General features: G+C 47.8%; 1 protein-coding gene across 1 annotated transcript in view; it reads left to right on the top strand.

The window, feature by feature from the left end:
* The first annotated feature begins 1,253 nt into the window (after window positions 1-1,253).
* Window positions 1,254-20,776, top strand: part of myo16 (myosin XVI) — a 249,127-nt gene continuing 229,604 nt past the window's right edge. The window contains exon 1 of the mRNA XM_078402895.1: window positions 1,254-1,736. Within this exon, the coding sequence (XP_078259021.1) occupies window positions 1,709-1,736 (28 nt within the window). The 5' untranslated portion in view covers window positions 1,254-1,708. The remainder of the gene's footprint in view (window positions 1,737-20,776) is intronic.

Genomic DNA, 20,776 nt, shown 5'->3' with positions numbered 1-20,776 from the left:
CGGTGGCTGAGCACTTCAACTCCCCCTCCCACTCCCAGTCTGACCTTTCTGTCATGGGCCTCCTCCAGTGCCATAGTGAGGCCCACCGGAAATTGGAAGAACAGCACCTCATATTTCGCCTGGCAGCTTGCAGCCCAGCGGTATGAACATTGACTTCTCCAACTTTAGATAGCTCCTCTGTCCCTCTCTTCCCCTCCCCCTTCCCAGATCTCCCACTATCTTCCTGTCTCCACCTATATCCTTTCTTTGTCCCGCCCCCCGACACCAGTCTGAAGAAGGGTCTCGAAACATCACCCATTCCCTCTCTCTTAGATGCTGCCTGACCTGCTGAGTTACTCCAGCATTTTGTGATACCTTCGACCGTAAAAGAAGGTTTCATTACTCATTTAAATTGGACTCAATATTTGTGCAAAGTAGATTGAAAAATATACCAACATTTTCATGGAGGAATGATATTGAAAACTGAAAAATAAATAAATACATTAAGGTCAGAATCGAGGCTATTTAAAAAAATACACCCAGCAGTAGATTTTGGATGTGTATTGATTTGGAATTGTTCATTGATTTAACATGAAAACAAAATGTTTTCTTCGAGAAAATGTATAAAAATAAACATATTGTTAAATAGTTCTCTGCACTATCGGTGGATATTTGTAAGGCAGTGATAGATAGATTATTGATTAGTACAGGTGTCAGAGGTGTCAGAGGGCAGGAGAATGGGGTTAGGAGGGAGAGATCGACCAGCCGTGATTGAATGGCGGAGTAGACTTGATGGGCCGAATGACCTCATTCTACTCCCATCACTTATGACCTTATGTCAAGCCTAATAATTCCGTTAAAAAAATTTAACTTTAATTTGTTCCCATAAAGTTAAATATTTTAACTTTAATTTGTTCCCATAAAGTAATTGCAAAACACTAATAAAATACCCTTTGAAATGCTTGGTATCACAAAATGCTGGAGTAACTCAGCAGGTCAGGCAGCATCTAGGAGAGAAGGAATGGGTGACATTTCGATTCGAGACCCTTATTCGGGTCTAGACCCGAAACGTCACCCATTCCTTCTCTCCAAGATGCTGCCTGACGTGCTGAGTTACTCCAGCATTTTGTGATACCTTCGATTTGTACCAGCACCTGCAGTTATTTTCCTACACCCTTTGAAATGCTAATGGTTAGTATTAAGGCACCAAGTTGGTATGAGCACCAAGGCAAATTCCTTGTATGAATACATACTTGGCTAATAAAATGTATTCAATTGAATTCAATTCAATTCAACGAGCTACAAATTAAAGCCCGGTAGCTCAGTGAATGCCCATTAATGCTCATCCTCAAGCAGTTTGCTCTGCTGACTCTGAGAGGCGCATTGCAGCTTACGGTGCTTTAATTCTGAAAGCTGAGCTGTCTACCAATTAAATCTTTCCTTTTCAAGGAGACGTGGGATAAGGAGCATTGTCAATCAGTTGTGTTATAGTCACCCGTGTGGCAGTTATGGTTGAGTGGGTTTATCCTGACTCCGGCAGCTCGAGCATTATCGGGAGCTGGTTGCACCTGCAAAGTGTTTTATTATCAAACCTCCTTTTGAGCAATACAGATTGTGGTGAAGCAAACTGTGCTCGGGACTTTAAGTGAAGCATTTACTGCTCATGGATGCTCGACTGTAGGGGAATATTAGAATCTCTACGATGGCAACATTTTGAATTGAATCAAGAATGTCCCATTATCATTTTATAAAAGGATGTAAGTAGTGATACTAATCTTTCTAATCATCTACTTTTTTCTGATTTGTTACATTTGCCTTATATTTTTAATAATCGGTGTTTATGAAAACTGTATGTTTAGCAGTTGAGTAACTGTGTTCAGGGTTAGGACGAAATGCTAAACAGATGCAAGACAAAATGATTGAACGTGTTGTGTTCAATAATTTCAAATTGCCTTGAGTTATATTTCAATTTTAATGACATTTGTAATTTCAAATTGTCGAGTTATATTTAAATTTTAATGACATTTGTGATCGGTGGTTGGTTGTGTGTTAGGAAAGGTGATGCTTCTGTAAATGTAGGAAATTTTAAGCAAAGTGTTTTCAGATGAATGATTCTGCTGTGGGGGGAAATATTCAACATGTTTTTAACATTGTTACAGTGTTTTCATTCATAATCATAAGAGGTCACAATTTGACCACAAGGTCGCTTGTAGAATTTAAGGTGATTTTCTTGGAATTAATGATTAGCAGTGCATGCTAAAAAATATGACATCAGATTAGTTTAACTGGAGTCGGATGAAAGATGTTCCAAGCTTTTATGGACAACTGCATTTCAGCCGGCACAATGGCTAACTTGAAATCGAATCTATAGCCTAGATCATTACAATTTTATCATTGAGGGTATTTGCTTTCTTGATATTACGATGGTTGGCATTTTAATTCCGCCGTTGCCGACTATGTAAACTACAAGATGTGGAATAAATGCATCTTAGGCTCCATCCCTGAACCTATTTATCTGTTCTATTCAATGCCTGTCCCGCTGTTACTCCAGCTTTCTGTGTCTATCCTCGGTTTAAACTGGCACCTGCAGTTCCTTCTTGCACAATCTCTGAACTTAACGCTTAATACTATCAAGTTTGAAGAGCCCTTTTATGAAAAGGATCTACTCGGTTGTTGTAAAACTGAGTGGCAGAAATGTTCAGCCGGCAATTATTTTTGAAAGGGATGTATTTTCTTAGGGAGCCTCTCTGATGTTACCACAATAGCAGAGAAGACCATGGTACTGTGCAAGTCTCAACATTACTAACTCTGCTGGAGATCGTGGATTAATAGGTCAGATCAAGTAAAAAACCGTGCAGTGGCTCAGCAAATGATTACAAGTGTTCGGGGGCGGAAGCGCAGAGAGGCACAAAACAGCCGCTAATAACTAGGTGTTTACTTTGAAACCGAGTGGAATTGATGGCAAGTACTGTTCACTAATCTCATGACATCAACGAGTTCTTGCAGGGTGGTGGGCGGAGAGAGGGAGGAAATGCATCTCGAAGTGTTCTTTTATCGGTGGACGCTGAGGTGGAACATGTTCAGAATATCTTGTGTGCACTGGCAGAGGGAGTTGCTTCCCTGAATACTGAAACAGTAGGGGCTTCTTGTTTTCTTTGAAGGCCAATCCATACTACAAAATGCAGGAGGGATTAAAATAGTACAAGGACAATTTGACTTCCCTCACTGGAAAACATGTTGAACAGTTGTAATTATCTACCTGCAGTTTGGATATATTTGGGTGTCATATGAATGCTTTATAAATGTGGATGGACAGCTTGCATTAATAAGGTCATAAGGTCACAAGTGATAAGGAGCACAAATAGGCCATTCAGCCCATCGTGTCTACTCCACCATTCAATCGTGGCTGATCTATCTCTCCCTCCTAACCCCATTCTCCTGCCTTCTCCCCATAACCCCTGACATCCATACTAATCAATAATCTGTCTATCTCTGCCTTAGAAATATCCATTGACTTGGCCTCCACAGCCTTCTGATGATGATTCCACAGGTTCACCACCCTCTGACTAAAGAAATTCCTCCTCGTCTCCTTCCGAAAGGAATGTCCTTTAATTCTGAGGCTGTGACCTCTAGTCCTAGACTCTCCCACTAGTGGAAACATCCACTCCACATCCACACTATCCAAGCTTTTCACTATTCTGTACGTTTCAATGAGGTCCCCCCTCATTCTTTTAAATTCCAGCGAGTACAGGCCCAGTGCTGACAAACGCTCATCATATGTTAACCCACTCATTCCTGGGATCATTCTTGTAAACCTCCTCTGGACCCACTCCAGAGCCAGCACATCCTTCCTCAGATATGGGGCCCAAAATTGCTCACAATGCTCCACATGCGGCCTGACCAGCGCCTTGTAGAGCCTCAGCATTAAACGGAGAAAACAACAATGAACACATCTATTAATCATTGAAATTAGGCAGCAGCAAGTGAACGATGAATAAATAAAAAATAAAACATACGAGGAACGTTATAGAGCATGTCAAATTGATGGAACTTCCATTGTAAATTAAACATTCCAAACAATTGTAAAATTCTTCAGTTGAATCTTGCTGTTTCCTAAAGTAAATCAGAAATATTCTGGAGCAACTTCAAGGAAGACAACCAGAAATTACATCCTGAGAAATTATCATATAAAATAATAAATGTATAAACTACCTTTGATGCCAGACCCGCGTGAAAATAAGCTCACAAGTTCACAAGTTATAGGAGTAAAATTAGGCCATTCGGCCCATCGAGCCTCCTCCGCCATTCAATCATGGCTGATCTCTGCCTCTTGATCCCATTCTCCTGCCTTCTCCCCATAACCATTGACACCCGTTCTAATCAAGCTTTTGTCTATATAGCTGCCTTAAAAATATCCACTGACTTGGCCTCCACAGCCCTCTGTGGCAATGAGTTCCACAATACGAAAAAAGGTCAGAAAATATTAAGCCTATAACTGCACTAAAGATCTGTTTCTTAATAACCGATTTCCAATTAGTAATGGTTGTTATCCCTGGTCATTTCAGCAACTATTCAACCTCATTTAACTTTTGTGGTGGTGGAAATTGGCTCAGTTGTTTTTTTATGCATGATAGTGTGCTCATTTTTATGTACTGTTCATAGAGTAGTTTATTCAGAAATGTTGAGCGCTTCCGTCAGCCATTCATGCTGAGAAGGTATCACAAGATGCTGGAGTAACTCAGCAGGCCAGGCAGCATCTCAGGAGAGAAGGAATGGGTGATGTTTCGGGTCGAGACCCTTCCGAAGGGTCTCGACCCAAAACGTCACCCATTCCTTCTCTCCTGAGATGCTGCCTGACCTGCTGAGTTACTCCAGCATCTTGTGATACCTTCGATTTGTACCAGTATTAGCAGTTATTTTCCTACATTCATGCTGAGAATGTGCACCATGGATGGATCTCTTGCTAGGTTTGGTTTTTTAGTTTTAGAGGTACAGCGCAGAAACAGGCCCTTCGGCCCACCGAGTCCGCGCCGACCAGCAATCCCCACATTTTAACACTATCCTACACACACCAGGGACAATTTACAATTTTACCAAGCCATTTAATCTACACAACTGGACGTCTTTGGAGTGTGGGTGGAAACCGAGGATCTCAGAGAAAACCCACACAGGTCACGGGGAGAACGTACAAACTCCGTACAGACAGCGCCCGCAGCCGCGATGTGAGGCAGCAACTCTACTGCTGCTCCCCTTGGGTGTTCTTGTGTGGCACAATAGACAATAGGTGCAGGAGGAGGCCATTCGACCCTTCGAGCCAGCACCGCCAATCAATGTGATCATGGCTGATCATTCTCAATCAGTACCCCGTTCCTGCCTTCTCCCCATACCCCCTGACTCCGCTATCCTTAAGAGCTCTATCTAGCTCTCTCTTGAATGCATTCAGAGAATTGGCCTCCACTGCCTTCTGAGGCAGAGAGTTCCACAGATTCACAACTCTCTGACTGAAAAGGTTTTTCCTCATCTCAATTCTAAATGGCCTACCCCTTATTCTGGCCCCTGGTTCTGGACTCCCCCAACATTGGAAACATGTTTCCTGCCTCTAACGTGTCCAACCCCTTAATAATCTTATACGTTTCGATAAGATCCCCTCTCATCCTTCTAAATTCCAGTGTATACAAGCCTAGTCGCTCCAGTCTTTCAACATACGACAGTCCCGCCATTCCGGGAATTAACCAAGTAAACCTACGCTGCACTCCCTCAAAGCAGATCAGAGCACAAAGCAGATTGAACGCAGGGATTCCCACAAATATTGGGCTTCTTATAATGCAAGCAATGTCAGCAGCATCTACAATCCAAGAGGATCACGGGAAAATCTGGAACGGCAGAAGATTGGCAAGAAATTAAACTAATGGTGTGATGGGGCTGGTGGACAAACTCTCAATAAGGATGATTTAACCAATACCTGGGAGACAGTAATGACCATTCACCCAATGTACAGAGTAGACTTGATGGGCCGAGTGGCCCAATTCTGCTCCTAACCTTATGACCTTGTTGGCACGATGTGCAAACATGTGTGAAGACCCTCGAGAGCTTTATAGGGAACAAGCATCTTTCATCAGAAGCTGAATACCAGAAAGAAAAGCTGTAGGAAAATAACTGCAGATGCTGGTACAAATCTAAGGTATCACAAAATGCTGGAGTAACTCAGCAGGTCAGGCAGCATCTCTGGAGACTCGTTCCTTCTCGCCAAGATGCTGCCTGACCTGCTGAGTTACTCCCGCATTTTGTGATACCTTAGGTAGGGCGGCACGGTAGCGCAGCGGTAGAGTTGCTGCCTTACAGCGAATGCAGCGCCGGAGACTCGGGTTCGATCCCGACTACGGGCGCCGTCTGTACGGAGTTTGTACGTTCTCCCCGTGACCTGCGTGGGTTTTCTCCGAGATCTTCAGTTTCCTCCCACACTCCAAAGACATACAGGTTAATTGGCTGGGTTAATTAAAAATGTAAAAATTGTCCCTAGTGTGTGTAGGATAGTGTGGGGGCGGCGCGGACCCGGTGGGCCGAAGGGCCTGTTTTCGCGCTGTATCTCTAAATCTAAAATCTAAACCTTAGAATGAAAAGCTGGGTGAATAAGCAACATTCTGCTGTTTATCGAGCAGTTGGGGAAATCATAGTTCCCAAGCAATGATTTGGAAAACTGGACTCGTTGAGAGGCTGATACATTGAGGCTGCAGCCCTTGACAGAGCCCCATGCAACTCGTGCACAACACTGAGGCAACTTAGAATCATTTTTTAAAGCGGAGAAGGAACATTCGGAGAAGGGAAGGAGTGACCCCTTGCCTTCACTGACTGTGCCTTAGAGCTGCAGTGGTGTAGAGAGAGGGGAAGGACCATGTGTGACAGGGAAGTATGCTGCTGGCCTTGTCGAGGCAGCACAAAGTGTAGATGGAGTCAATGGAAGGCAGGTTAGACAATAGGTGCAGGAGGAGGCCATTCGGCCCTTCGAGCCAGCACCGCCATTCAAAGTGATCATGGCTGATCATTCTCAATCAGTACCCCGTTCCTGCCTTCTCCCCATACCCCCTGACTCCGCTATCCTTAAGAGCTCTATCTAGCTCTCTCTTGAATGCATTCAGAGAATTGGCCTCCACTGCCTTCTGAGGCAGAGAATTCCACAGATTTACAGCTCTCTGACTGAAAACGTTTCTCCTCATCTCAGTTCTAAATGGCCTACCCCTTATTCTTAAACTGTGGCCCCTGGTTCTGGACTCCCCCAACATTGGGAACATGTTTCCTGCCTCTAACGTGTCCAACCCCTTAATAATCTTATACGTTTCAATAAGGTCCCCTCTCATCCTTCTAAATTCCAGTGTGTACAAGCCTAATCGCTCCAGTCTTTCAACATATGACAGTCCCGCCATTCAGGGAATTAACTTGGTAAACCTACGCTGCACGCCCTCAATAGCAAGAATATCCTTCCTCAAATTTGGAGACCAAAACTGCACACAGTACTCCAGGTGCGGTCTCACTAGGGCCTTGTACAACTGCAGAAGGACCTCTTTGGTCCTATACTCAACTCCCCTTGTTATGAAGGCCAACATTCCATTGGCTTTCTTCACTGCCTGCTGTACCTGCATGCTTCCTTTCAGTGACTGATGCACTAGGACACCCAGATCTCGGTGTACATCCCCTGTTGGTTTGCATGATGATCTGGGCTACAGTGGTCACAGTTTAAGAATAAGGGATCGGCCATTTAGGACTGAGATGAGGAAAAACCTTTTCACCCAGAGAGTTGTGAATCTGTGGAATTCTCCGCCACAGAAGGCAGTGGAGGCCAATTCACTGGATGTTTTCAAGAGAGAGTTAATTTAGCTCTTAGAGCTAAGGGAATCAAGGGATATGGGGGAAAAAGTAGGAACAGGGTACTGATTCTGGATGATCAGCCATGATCATATTGAATGGCGGTGCTGGCTCGAAGGCCCAAATGGCCTCCTCCTGCACCTGTTTTCTATGTTTCTATCCACAACTCTCTACAATTTATTGCGGTCTTGTATTAAACTGTTCCCAAACAAAGCTGTGATGCATCCCGATCAAATGTCTTCCACGCACATCCGTAGAAGTTGAATAAGAAAATAACTGCAGATGCTGGTACAAATCGAAGGTATTTATTCACAAAATGCTGGAGTAACTCAGCAGGTCAGGCAACATCTCGGGAGAGAAGGAATGGGCGACGCTTCGGGTCGAGACCCTTCCTCAGACTGATTTGATATTAATCTCCACTATCCAACACATGTTTCCTTCATTTCCCTGATTAAACCTTCAATATCCTTTTATAACTATCTTAGCCCTTACAGAGACATGTGACTGAGTTCTTCCTATTTCTCCATTAAATTCATTTCATTTACTGCATGCAGTTTTCTCCAATACCAGCTATCCCCAATCTACTTCTACCAGGTCCTGCACCATTATCCCAACCAAACTATGCTGGTCAGGCAGCATCTCAGCAGAGAAGGAATGGGTGACGTTTTGGGTCGAGGCCCTTCTTCAGACTGAAGAAGGGTCTTGACCCGAAACGTCGCCCATTCCTTCTCTCCCGAGATGCTGCCTGACCTGCTGAGTTACACCAGCATTTTGTGAATAAATACCTCCGTAGAAGTTGATGTGGGTTGTTGGGGATTTCCTACGCCTTCTAAGGTAATAGTGGTGTTGGTGTGCTTTCTTGCCCATAGCCTGGATGTGGCAGGTCCAGGATAAATGGCTGGTGATATGTATTCTTAGGAACTTGAATCTTTCCACCATCTTTACTTCAGTGCCTTCAATGTGTACCAGGGTGTGTGTGTTGCTTTGCTTCATGAAGTCAATCACAATCTCCTTTGTCTTGCTGACATTGAGGGGAGAGGTTGTTGTCTTGGCACCAGGTTACAAGGTTCTCAATCTCCTTCCTGCACTCTGTCTCGTCATTCTTTAGTGCCTGTCCTGCAGTAGTGTAGTCTGCAAACTTGTAAATTGAGATGGATTGGTATTTGGCTGCACAGCTATGAGTGTATAAGAGTAGCAGGGGGCTGTAAAATACATCCTTTTAGGGGATAGACACAAAATGCTGGAGTAACTCAGCGGGTCAGGCAGCATCTCTGGAGAGAAGGAATGGGTGACGTTTCAAGTCAAGACTCTTCAGACATTTAGTTCAGAGATATAGCGTGGAAACAGGCCCTTCGGCCCACCGAGTCCGCGCCGACCAGGTATCCCCGCACATTAACACTATCCTACACACATTAGTGACAATTTTTTGTCACAAACCTGTACGTCTTTGGAGTGTGGGAGGAAACCGAAGATCTCGGGGAAAACCCACGCAGGTCACGGGGAGAACGTACAAACTCCGTACAGACAGCGCCCGTAGTCGGGATCGAACCCTGATCTCAGGTGCTGCAAGGCAGCAACTCTATTGCTGTGCCACCGTGCCACCCAGTTATTTCAGTCTGAAGAAGGGTCTCGACCTGAAACATCACCCATTCCTTCTCTCCGGAGATGCTGCCTGACCCGCTGAGTTACTCCAGCATTGACAGGCAAGCTAAGAATTAAAGGTAGCCTGAGGAGAATGATGAGGATTTGGAATGCACAACTAGGGTAGTCATGGGGGCAGGATCAATTGAAAAGGGAGCTGAATAGATAGCTGCAAGATAAATAATTTGCAGGGGTTGGGGAGAAGCCAGCGAAGTTAGATTGGTGGTGTTGCTCTTACTTGAATTGATTTGGATTGAATTGAATACATTTCATTAGCCAAGTATGTACACATACAAGGAATTTTACTCGGAGCTGCTACATATTTAATGGACTGGAAGACCTTCATCTCTGCTGTAATTATTCTGTGATTTTGTTTATGCTTTAAGTTCCATATGAAATGAGGAAGTGGTGCAGAATAGTGAGCTGCCGTATTTGATGTTGATTGATTCCTGCACAGCCGAGACAATGAAGAAGTTCCTTATAATCCAAAGGACCAGATACAGCCCATGCAACACGTGACAAGGTCACAGATCTATTAAACACAAGATGTTGAGGCATTGACTTTTATCATGATAAAATATAAGGTGGAAACATAGAAACATAGACAATAGGTGCAGGAGTAGGCCATTCGGCCCTTCGAGCCGGCACCGCCATTCAACATGGTCATGGCTGATCATCCACAATCAGTACCCCGTTCCTGATTTCTCCCCATATCCCTTGATTCCTTTAGCTCCAAGAGCTAAATCTACTCTCTCTTGAAAACATCCAGTGAATTGGCCTCCAGCACCTTCTATGACAGAGAATTCCACAGATTCACAACTCTCTGGGTGAAAAAGTTTTTCCTCATCTCAGTCCTAAATGGCCGATCCCTTATTCTTAAACTGTCACCCCTGGTTCTGGACTCCCCCAACATCGGGAACATTTTTCCTGCGGTCACATCATTGAAAGTAGATCCACAGAGCAAACATTATTTCCCTTCATTAAGTGGCCCTGTCCTGATCCTTGGACTTTACTTCTGATGAAACACTGGGACTACCGCCAGAAATTCTCATCATGTGGTTGAATGTTCATAGTTTGATTCACTCGTGTTCAGGCATCGTTATTACAAAAACAAACTGGAGCTTGAGATTGTCAGTCTATCGATAGCAAATTCATGTCTTAGTCTGTTACAACCCAATCTGCAGACTCTTTCCAATGCAATAATAAAGGGAACCCTTGGGATTAGTGGTCCTTGTGTCAACATTGTCAGCAGTTTTGGGTACCATATCTGAGGAAGGATGTGCTGGCTCTGGAGAGGGTCCAGAGGAGGTTTACAAGAATGTTCCCAAGCGTTTGTCGGCACTGGGCCTGTACTCGCTGGAGTTTAGAAGGATGAGGGGGGACCTCATTGAAACTTACAGAATAATGAAAGGCCTGGATAGAGTAGATGTGGAGAGGATGTTTCCACCAGTGGGAGATTCTAGGACCAGAGGCCACAGCCTCAGAATAAAAGGACGTACCTTTAGGAAGGAGATGAGGAGGAATTTCTTCAGTCAGAGGGTGGTGAACCTGTGGAATTCATTGCCACAGCCGGCTGTGGAGGCCAAGTCAATGGATATTTTTGACAGATTCTCAATTAGTATGGGGTTCAGGGGTGAAGGCAAGAGAATGGGGTTGAGAGGGGAAAAATAGATCAGCCATGATTGAATGGCGGAGTAGACTTGATGGGCCAAATGGCCTCATTCTGCTCCTAGAACTTACTAACTAATGAACGCAGGAACTTCACACTGAATGGAGGTACATTTTTGGGCCTTGTCCTTTGACCGCGGCCAACTTCTCAGGTTTTAATAACGTGTGCCCCAAAACACGTAGACACATTGAGGAAGATCACCTTAAAGTACGACCTGAAGGTATTTATTCACAAAATGCTGGAGTAACTCAGCAGGTCAGGCAGCATCTCAGGAGAGAAGGAATGGGTGACGTTTCGGGTCGAGACCCTTCTACAGTCAGAAGAAGGGTCTCGACCCGAAACGGCAGGAAATGGTGTTGGGTAGACTGATGGGACTGAAGGCTGATAAATCCCCAGGGCCTGATGGTCTGCATCCCATGGTACTTAAGGAGGTGGCTCTATAAATCGTGGACGCATTGGTGATCATTTTCCAATGTCCTATAGATTCAGGATCAGTTCCTGTGGATTGGAGGGTAGCTAATGTTATCCCACTTTGTAAGAAAGGAGTGAGAGAGAAAACGGGATATTATAGACCAGTTAGTCTGACATCAGTGGTGGGGAAGATGCTGGAGTCAATTATAAAAGACAAAATTGCGGAGCATTTGGATACTAGTAACAGGATCGTTCCGAGTCAGCATGGATTTACGAAGGGGAAATCATGCTTGACTAATCTTCTGGAATTTTTTGAGGATGTACCTTGGAAAATGGACAAGGGAGAGCCAGAGGATGTGGTGTACCTGGACTTTCAGAAAGCCTTTGATAAGTTCCCACACAGGAGATTAGTGGGCAAAATTAGAGCACATGGTATTGGGGGTAGGGTACTGACATGGATAGAAAATTGGTTGACAGACAGAAAGCAAAGAATGGGGATAAATGTGTCCCTTTCAGAATGGCAGGCAGTGACTAGTGGGGTACCGCAAGGCTCGGTGCTGGGACCGCAGCTATTTACAATATACATTAATGATTTGGATGAATGGATTAAAAGTAACATTAGCAAATTTGCAAAGTTGGGTGGTAGTGTGAGCTGTGAGGAAGATGCTATGAGGTTGCAGGGTGACTTGGACAGGTTGTGTGAGTGGGCGGATGCATGGCAGAAGCAGTTTAATGTGGATAAATGTGAGGTTATCCACTTTGGTGGTAAGAATAGGAAGGCAGATTATTATCTGAATGGTGTCAAGTTAGGAAAAGGGGACGTACAAAAGGATCTGGGTGTCCTAGTGCATCAGTCACTGAAAGGAAGCATGCAGGTACAGCAGGCAGTGAAGAAAGCCAATGGAATGTTGGTCTTCATAACAAGAGGAGTTGAGTATAGGAGCAAAGAGGTAATTCTGCAGTTGTACAGGGCCCCAGTGAGACCGCACCTGGAGTACTGTGTGCAGTTTTGGTCTCCAAATTTGAGGAAGGACATTCTTGCTATTGAGGTCATGCAGCGTAGGTTTACTAGGTTAATTCCCGGAATGGCGGGATTGTCGTATATTGAAAGATTGGAGCGACTAGGCTTGTATACACTGGAAATGAGAGGGGATCTTATTGAAACATATAAGATTATTAAGGGATTGGACACGTTTGAGGCAAGAAACATGTTCCCAATGTTGGGGGAGTCCAGAACCAGGGGCCACAGTTTAAGAATAAGGGGCAGGCCATTTAGAACGGAGATGAGGAAAAACATTTTCACTCAGAGAGTTGTGAAGTTGTGGAATTCTCTGCCTCAGAAGGCAGTGGAGGCCAATTCTCTGGATGCTTTCAAGAGAGAGTTAGATAGAGCTCTTAATGATAGCGGAGTCAGTGGGTATGGGGAGAAGGCAGGAATGGGGTACTGATTGTGAATGATCAGCCATGATCACATTGAATGGCGGTGCTGGCTCAAAAGGCTGAATGGCCTCCTCCTGCACCTATTGTCTATTGTCTATTGTCTAATGTCTATTGTCTATTGTCTATTGTCTATTGTCTATTGTCTATGTCATTGTCTATTGTCTATCCACATACTGTTTTATGAAACCCTCTTGGATATGCCTCACAAATTAGGTTGGTTGATTAACTGCAAATTAACCCTCATGTAAGTGGGTGGCTGGTGACGTGGTGGAGTTGATGAAAGTACCAGTACAAAGCTGCAATTAGTGTAAATGGCTGCCGGATGGTTGGTGGGTTGAGGCTTTGATGTTTGTGACTTGTAGGTGGTCATGGTGGTGCAGTGGTAGAGTTGCTGCCTCACAGCGAATGCAGCGCCGGAGACCCGGGTTCAAACCCGACTACGGGTGCTGTCTGTATGGAGTTTGTACGTTCTCCCCGTGACCTGCGTGGGCTTTCTCCGAGATCTTCGGTTTCCTCCCACACTCCAAAGACGTACAGGTTTGTAATTTAATTGGCTTGGTGTAAAAGGACGTCCCTCGTACGCAGAGTCTTTTACTGAATATCTTTATTAATTGCACTACACACATTACGCCCTAGCTGTCCGTGGTCATCACCGGAACTAGAGAGCGAGCTGGAGGTGGGGAAGCTACAATTATACAAGAGACCATGGGGAGTGGTTAGTAGTGGTGAGGTCACTATGTTAAAGGAACATGCACTGATCTACATCCTTCCTCTTGGAAACAAGAGCGACCACGGCTCATACGCTAGACTTAAACTATAAGCAGGGAGCAGATAGAATGCAGCACAACACAGACTACTCGTACCCACCGTACCGGACAGGCAGCTTGACCAGTCGCCCAGAGCGGGTGCGCAACCCCCCATCCCCTTCGGCCGAAGGAAGAGCAGGGACGGGTGCGGGTACCGAGGCAGGGGAACCAGGGGAAGGAGGAGAACGGGGCGGCGATACCCGCAAACGCGCAAGCGAAGGAGGTGAAGGGGGCTGGGGCGAGCCGGGCACAGACAGCCGAGACGGCGAAGGTTGGGGCACGCGAGGATGGACGGGAGCAGGAGGCACATCAGGCACCGGGGACTGGACGGGAGGTGAATACGGGACCGCGGGAGGCGGTGCAGGCTCGTTGACCAGCATCAGGTGCTGGCGGGTACGACGGTACACGGTGCCCTCGTAGTTGACCAGGTACGACCGTGGAGAGTCAGCATTGCCGACGACCACGGCCAGCCGGTGGTGACCCGAGGCGGACTCCATCCGGACAACCTGGCCAGCGAACAGAGGGGGAAGGGGACGGGACGATTTGTCAAAGGAGCGCTTCTGAATGACTTGCTTTTCGATGATGCGCTCCTTGACAGCGGCAGGGCTGCGAGCCGTTGGTTTCAGGGATTGCTGGGAGACGGGGATGGGGGGTCTAGTGGTGCGGGACATGAGGCGCTGGGCAGGGGAACCGAGCGCGGGGTCCCGGGAGATGTTGCGGAGGTTGAGGAGGGCAAGGTACAAATCAGAACTGGCAAGCCGACAACGTTCCATCAGTTCCTTCGCGCTGCGGACAGCGCGCTCTGCAAGTCCATTGCTTTGCGGGTACTCGGGGCTGCTGGTGATGTGGCGAAAGTTCCACAGGGTGGCGAAAGCGGCAAACTCCGCGCTGGTAAACTGGCTCCCGTTGTCGGACTGGAGAGATACCGGGGAACCAAAGGTAGAGAAGTGGCGGCGAAGCTTCCCGATGACGGCAGCAGACGTGAGGGACGGCAGCAGGTCCACCTCGAACCAGCTGGAGTAGGAGTCCACCAGGACCAGGTAGTGTTTGCCACGCCACTCGAAAATGTCGGCGGCAACAGCCATCCACGGCAACTCGGGAGCCGGCTGCTGCAGGAGAGGCTGGCGCTGCTGATGAGGTAGTAGGCGGTTGCAGGCAGCGCAGGCGGAGACCCTGTCCCGGATGTCCTGAACCATGCCAGGCCAGTAAAATTGTGCTTGGGCCTGGGATAAAGTGGCCTCCACCCCGGGGTGTCCGTTGTGGGCAGTCTGAAAGTAGTGATCTCGCAGCGCGGCCGGCACCACGACCTTGTGACCCTTCACCACCACGCCCGCGTGCAGCACCAGTTCATCCCGAACCAGGAAGTAGGGCACGGCACCAGCCGGCAGGGAAGACCGTCGGTCAGGCCAGCCACGGCGGATGACGCTCTCAAGCTGTTGCAGGGCAGGATCAGCGGCAGTGTGTGTGACCAGGGACTGCATCTGCCAAGATGGAACGATGTTGACGTTCAACACCATCAGGTCAGCCGATTCGTACGGATGGCGGGAAGTGGAAGGTAGTGGGGCACGGGACAAAGTGTCTGCCACGAACATCTCCTTGCCCTTGCGGTACACGATATCGAAGGTAAAGCGCTGAAGCTGCAGCATCATTCGCTGCAAACGGGACGAGGCTGCGTGGATGGGCTTTTTCAAAATAGAGACCAGCGGTTGGTGGTCAGTTTCGATGGTGAAGGTGTTGCCCAGAACGTAGTCTTTGAATTTGGAGCACGCGAATACCACGGCAAGGAGCTCTTTTTCAATCTGGGCGTAGCCCTGTTCAGCAGGGGTCATTGTGCGAGAGGCATAGGAGACGGGCAGCTGCCGGTCGTCATAGAGCTGCAGGCAGGCAGCACCAAGGCCAAACCGAGATGCATCGCAGGTGAGGACAATTGGCCTGTTCAGGTCGAAAAACTGCAAAGTGGGGGTCCGTGCGAGTCTGGACTTCAGGGCCACGAAGGTCGACTGGTGGTGCGGGAGCCAGACCCAGGCATTGTCCTTCTTGATCAGCTCCCTCAGGGGGGCACTCAGTTCGCTGAGGTCGGGTATGAACTTGCCTAAGTAGTTGACCATGCCCAGAAAGCGCTGCAGGCCGGGCACGTCAGTGGGGGCGGGCATTTCGGTGATCGCCGCCGTCTTCTCGGGGTCTGGTTTCAGGCCCCCCGCCGTGAAAACATGGCCAACGTAGGTGACTTCCTCAACGCGGAATCGACACTTCCGTTGATTAAGTTTGAGATTGATCTCACGAGCCCTGTCCAGGACTTGGCGGAGGTGTCGGTCGTGCTCAGCGACGTCCCTCCCGTACACCAGGATGTCATCCACAATGATGGCGCACGGCAACCCGGCAAACAGCTGCTCCATTGTACGCTGGAAAACCTCGCTTGCTGAGTTGATCCCAAAAGGCATGCGGAGGAAACGGAACCTGCCAAAAGGTGTGCTGAAGGTGGTCAGGAAGGAGGACCGTGCATCCAAAGGGATCTGCCAAAAGGAGCTCTTGGCATCTAGGACCGAGAAAACTGTGGCTGGACCGACCTGTGCCGCGACGTCCTCCACCGTCCGCATGGGGTAGTGCGGGCGCTTGATAGCCAGGTTCAGGTCTTTTGGGTTGATGCAGATCCTGATCTCGCTCGCATCTTTCTTGGCAGCGACCACCATGGTGGAGACCCACTGGGTGGGGGCACTCACCTCCTTGAGGATGCCCATGTCCACCATGCCACGTAGTGTGGACTCCACGCGGCCCTTCATGGCAAAAGACACACGGTGGGCCGGTCTAACCACCGGGTTGACTCCCGGGTCAACAACGATCTTGTAGGCACAGGGCAGCTTCCCCAGGACGTCATCAAATCGGTCGGGATACTCGATCAGGGGGTCCATGGGGGCCTGCACCAGGTGGATGTCGCGGTGGAATGAAACCAAGCCAAAGTCCTGGCATGCACGGGCGCCCAGCAGGGTGACGTTGTCAGATGCTAGCAGGAGGAACGTGAGGGGCCGAGAGGTCTCCAGAACAGTACAGATAACCGTTGCCTTCCCCACGGCAACCAGAACACCTCCCCCATAGGCATGAAGGCGGGAGTTGTCAGGAGTAATCCTCTCCCCCGAGCTTATCTGCTCGAAGAGGCCAACAGACATAACATTTGCAAAAGCACCAGTATCGACCTTCGCAGGGAAGGAGTGTCCATTGACAGTAACATGCACGGAAGGATCCGTTATCAACGCAGGTGCACCCAAAAGCGAAAACACTGTATCTGGATCGGGGAGTTCCTCGTGTTGGTACAGGGAACCGGTTGCGCTATCACTGTTCGCAAGGTTGTTTAGACTCCTTCTAGGAGCAGGGACAGGTCTCCCACGAGAACGACAGGCTGCAGAAAAGTGGTTCAGTTTCCCGCAGGAATTACAAGTTTTGCCCTGCGCTGGGCAAACGTTAAACTGATGTGACGAGAAGTTGCAGTTTGGGCATCGGCGAGGGGTGACCGTAGTGGGCGCGGAGGGGGCGACCCTGGCCGGCGGGGCATTTAGCCGCCGGCGGCCGGTGAAATTTATGTCATGGGACGCCGGCCGAGATACTGAGGCAACAGCAGAGGCCATGCGTGCGGCATGTACGGCGTCCTTTAGCGACAGGTCAGGCTTCATCAGGAGCTCGTCACGCAGCTTTGAGTTTAGGAGGCCGTTGACCAGGACGTCCCTGATCATCTCGTCGGGTGTGATCGCCTCAAGGCGGCACCGCCGAGCCATATGTCTCAAAGAAGCAATGAAGGCGTCAACGTGCTCCCCCGGAGTCTGACGACGCGTGAAAAAGTTAAAACGCTCAAGAATGTTATTGGTGGGTATATCACACAGGGCAGTGAACTTGGCCATGAGACATACCGGGTCGTTGCGGTCCTCCGGAGGGACGAAATCGAACGAAGCATAGCGTTCCATTGCCTCCGGACCAGCCAGGTTGAGGAGCAGGTGAGCCTGTACTGCAGAAGTTGCATCAGGATGGGCAATCGCAATATAGTGTTCGTAGTCCCGCTGGAAGACAGTCCAGCGGTGCACTATGTCCCCATCAAAAACGAGCGTGTCCGGACGACGACACGAGGGAGCCATGGCAAAGTGGAAGGAGGGGACACAACTGGGAGGAACAAATAATAAAATAAAAACCGATAAACAGGAGACGCAAGTCTACCGCTCTGACACCATGTAAAAGGACGTCCCTCGTACGCAGAGTCTTTTACTGAATATCTTTATTAATTGCACTACACACATTACGCCCTAGCTGTCCGTGGTCATCACCGGAACTAGAGAGCGAGCTGGAGGTGGGGAAGCTACAATTATACAAGAGACCATGGGGAGTGGTTAGTAGTGGTGAGGTCACTATGTTAAAGGAACATGCACTGATCTACACTTGGTAAATGTAACAATTGTCCCTAGTGGGTGTAGGATAGTGTTAATGTGCGGAGATCACTGGTCGGCGCGGACCCGGTGGGCCGAAGGGCCTGTTTCCGCGCTATATGACTAAACTAAACTAAACTTACTCTGGCAGCTTCCTGATTAGGGAGCTTGTTAAGGAACTACTAGGAGGTAGTGACCATAATGTGGTAAAATTCAGCCTGCAATCTGAGAGTAGAAATCGGTACTTCTGTTGAGCAAATTAGTATAAGAAAATAACTGCAGATGCTGGTACAATTTAAAGGTATTTATTCACAAAATGCTGGAGTAACTGAGCAGGTCAGGCAGCATCTCAGGAGAGAAGGAATGGGTGACGTCTCAGGTCGAGACCCTTCTTCAGATTGAAGAAGCTGTCAACAGAGGCATGAGGGTGGAGCTGGCTAAAGTTGACTGGAAAAGGACCCTAACAGGAATGACAGTGGGGCAGCAATGGCAGGAATTTCTGGGAATAGTTCGGAAGATGCAGGATCTTTTCATTCCACAGAGGAAAAAAATTCTAACGGGACATTCTAACGAGATCTAAAAATTCTAACGAGATTGGGAATGCGCCTCCCATACGGTGCAATAAATTAATTAGCTAGTCAGTATTAATTTAAACAACAACAACCCAACTAAACAGATTGTAACAGTTTTAAAACAGAATAAAGTGCAAGTAGATCTGTGCCGGATCACTGTGCGATGTGACCATCCGGCTCAGCAGGACCGGTTCATAGCAGCTATGGCCCTGGGGATGAAGCTGTTCCTGAGTCTGGAGGTGCGGGCGTAGAAGGCCTTGTATCGTCTGCCCGATGGAAGGAGTTCGAGCAGACTATTGCAGGGGTGTGAAGAGTCTTTGTGGATGCTGGTGACTTTTCTGAGGCATCGTGTGTTGTAGATGCCCTCCAAGGCTGGTAGCTGTGTTCCGATGGTCCTCTGAGCTCTATGGACTACCCGCTGAAGAGTTTTCCTCTCTACCTCCGTGCAGCTGAGATACCACACAGCGATGCCATGTGTTAGCATGCTCTCTAATGTGCAGCCATAGAAGGTCGTCAGCAGCTGTTGGGGTATTCCAGACTTCCAGACAGGTAGAACAGTCATTGCTGTGCCTTCTTGACCAGCGCAGCAGTGTTATTGGACCATGTTATGACTAAGGAGAAGGTGCTGTGGAAGCTGAAAGGTCTGAAGGTGGATAAGTCACCTTCTTATCCACCCAGGGTGGATCCCAGGGTTCTGAAAGAGGTGGCTTTTGAGATTGTGGAGGCATTAATAGTGATATTTCAAGAATTACTAGTCAGGAGTTGTTCCAGATGATTGGAAAATAGCAAATATTACTCTGCTGTACAGGAAGGGAGCAATGCAGAAGAGTGGAAACTATAGGCCGGTTAGCCTGACTTCAGTAGATAGTAGAGTCCATTATAAAGGATGAGGTCTCTGGGTACTTTGAAGCACACAACATAAAAGGCTGAAGCCAACATGGCTTTGTGAAGGGGAGATCTTGCCTGAGGAATCTGTTGGAATTCTTTGAGGAAGTAAATAGCAGGACAGACAAAGGAGAGCCAGTAGATGTTGTTTACCTAGATTTTCAGAAAGCCTTTGATAAGGTGCCACACGTGAGGCTGCTAAGAAAGATGAGAGCCCACGGTATCAGAGGGCAGATACTGGCATGGACAGCAGGTTGGCTGGATGGCAGAAGGCAAAGAGTGGCAATAAAGGGGGCTTTTTCTGGTGGGCTCCCAGTGACCAGCGGAGTTCCGCAGGGCTCGGTGCTGGGGCCTCTGCTCTTCACGGTGTATATCAATGATTTGGACGAGGGGATTGAAGGCTTTGTGGCCAAGTTTGTGGATGATACGAAAATAGGTGGAGTGGCAGGTAGTGCAGAGAAAGCAGGGACTCTGCAGAAAGACTTGGACAGGTTCGGAGAGTGGGCAGAGAAGTGGCAGATGGAATATAGTGTAGCAAAGTGTGGAGCCGTGCATTTTGGACAACATTGGAATAAAGGCTTAGACTATTTTCTAAATGGGGAGAGAATTCAAAAATCGGAGGTGCAAAGGGATTTTGTGAGTGTTGGCACATGATTCCCAAAAGGTTGGATTGCAAGGCTTATAAGAATGATCCCAGGAATGAGTGGGTTAACGTATGGAGAGCGTTTGACGGCACTCGGCCTGTACTTGCTGGAGTTTGGGAGGATGAGGGGGGACATCATTGAATGGTGGAGTAGACTTGATGGGCCAAAGGGCCTAATTCTACTCCTATCACTCATGAAATCATATCTGTTTTACTGTTGAGTGTAAAAATTTCATTGTTCCGTTTCGGGGCAAATGACAATAAAACACTTCAGAATTTTTTTTTGTTGATTTCAGGCTCAAGAGTCCAGAGCGTGTAATTGTCATTAGTACCACCAATGGAAAATGAAACTCGTATCTACTTTGGCGTGGCGGTGGCACAGCGGTAGAGTTGCTGTCTTACAGTGAATGCAGCGCCGGAGACCCGGGTTCCATCCCCACTACGGGTGCTGTCTGTACGGAGTT

Source organism: Rhinoraja longicauda, chromosome 7, assembly GCF_053455715.1.
Source record: "Rhinoraja longicauda isolate Sanriku21f chromosome 7, sRhiLon1.1, whole genome shotgun sequence".
Classification (NCBI taxonomy): Eukaryota; Metazoa; Chordata; class Chondrichthyes; order Rajiformes; family Arhynchobatidae; genus Rhinoraja; species Rhinoraja longicauda.
This window is presented reverse-complemented; position numbering and strand designations above follow the sequence as displayed.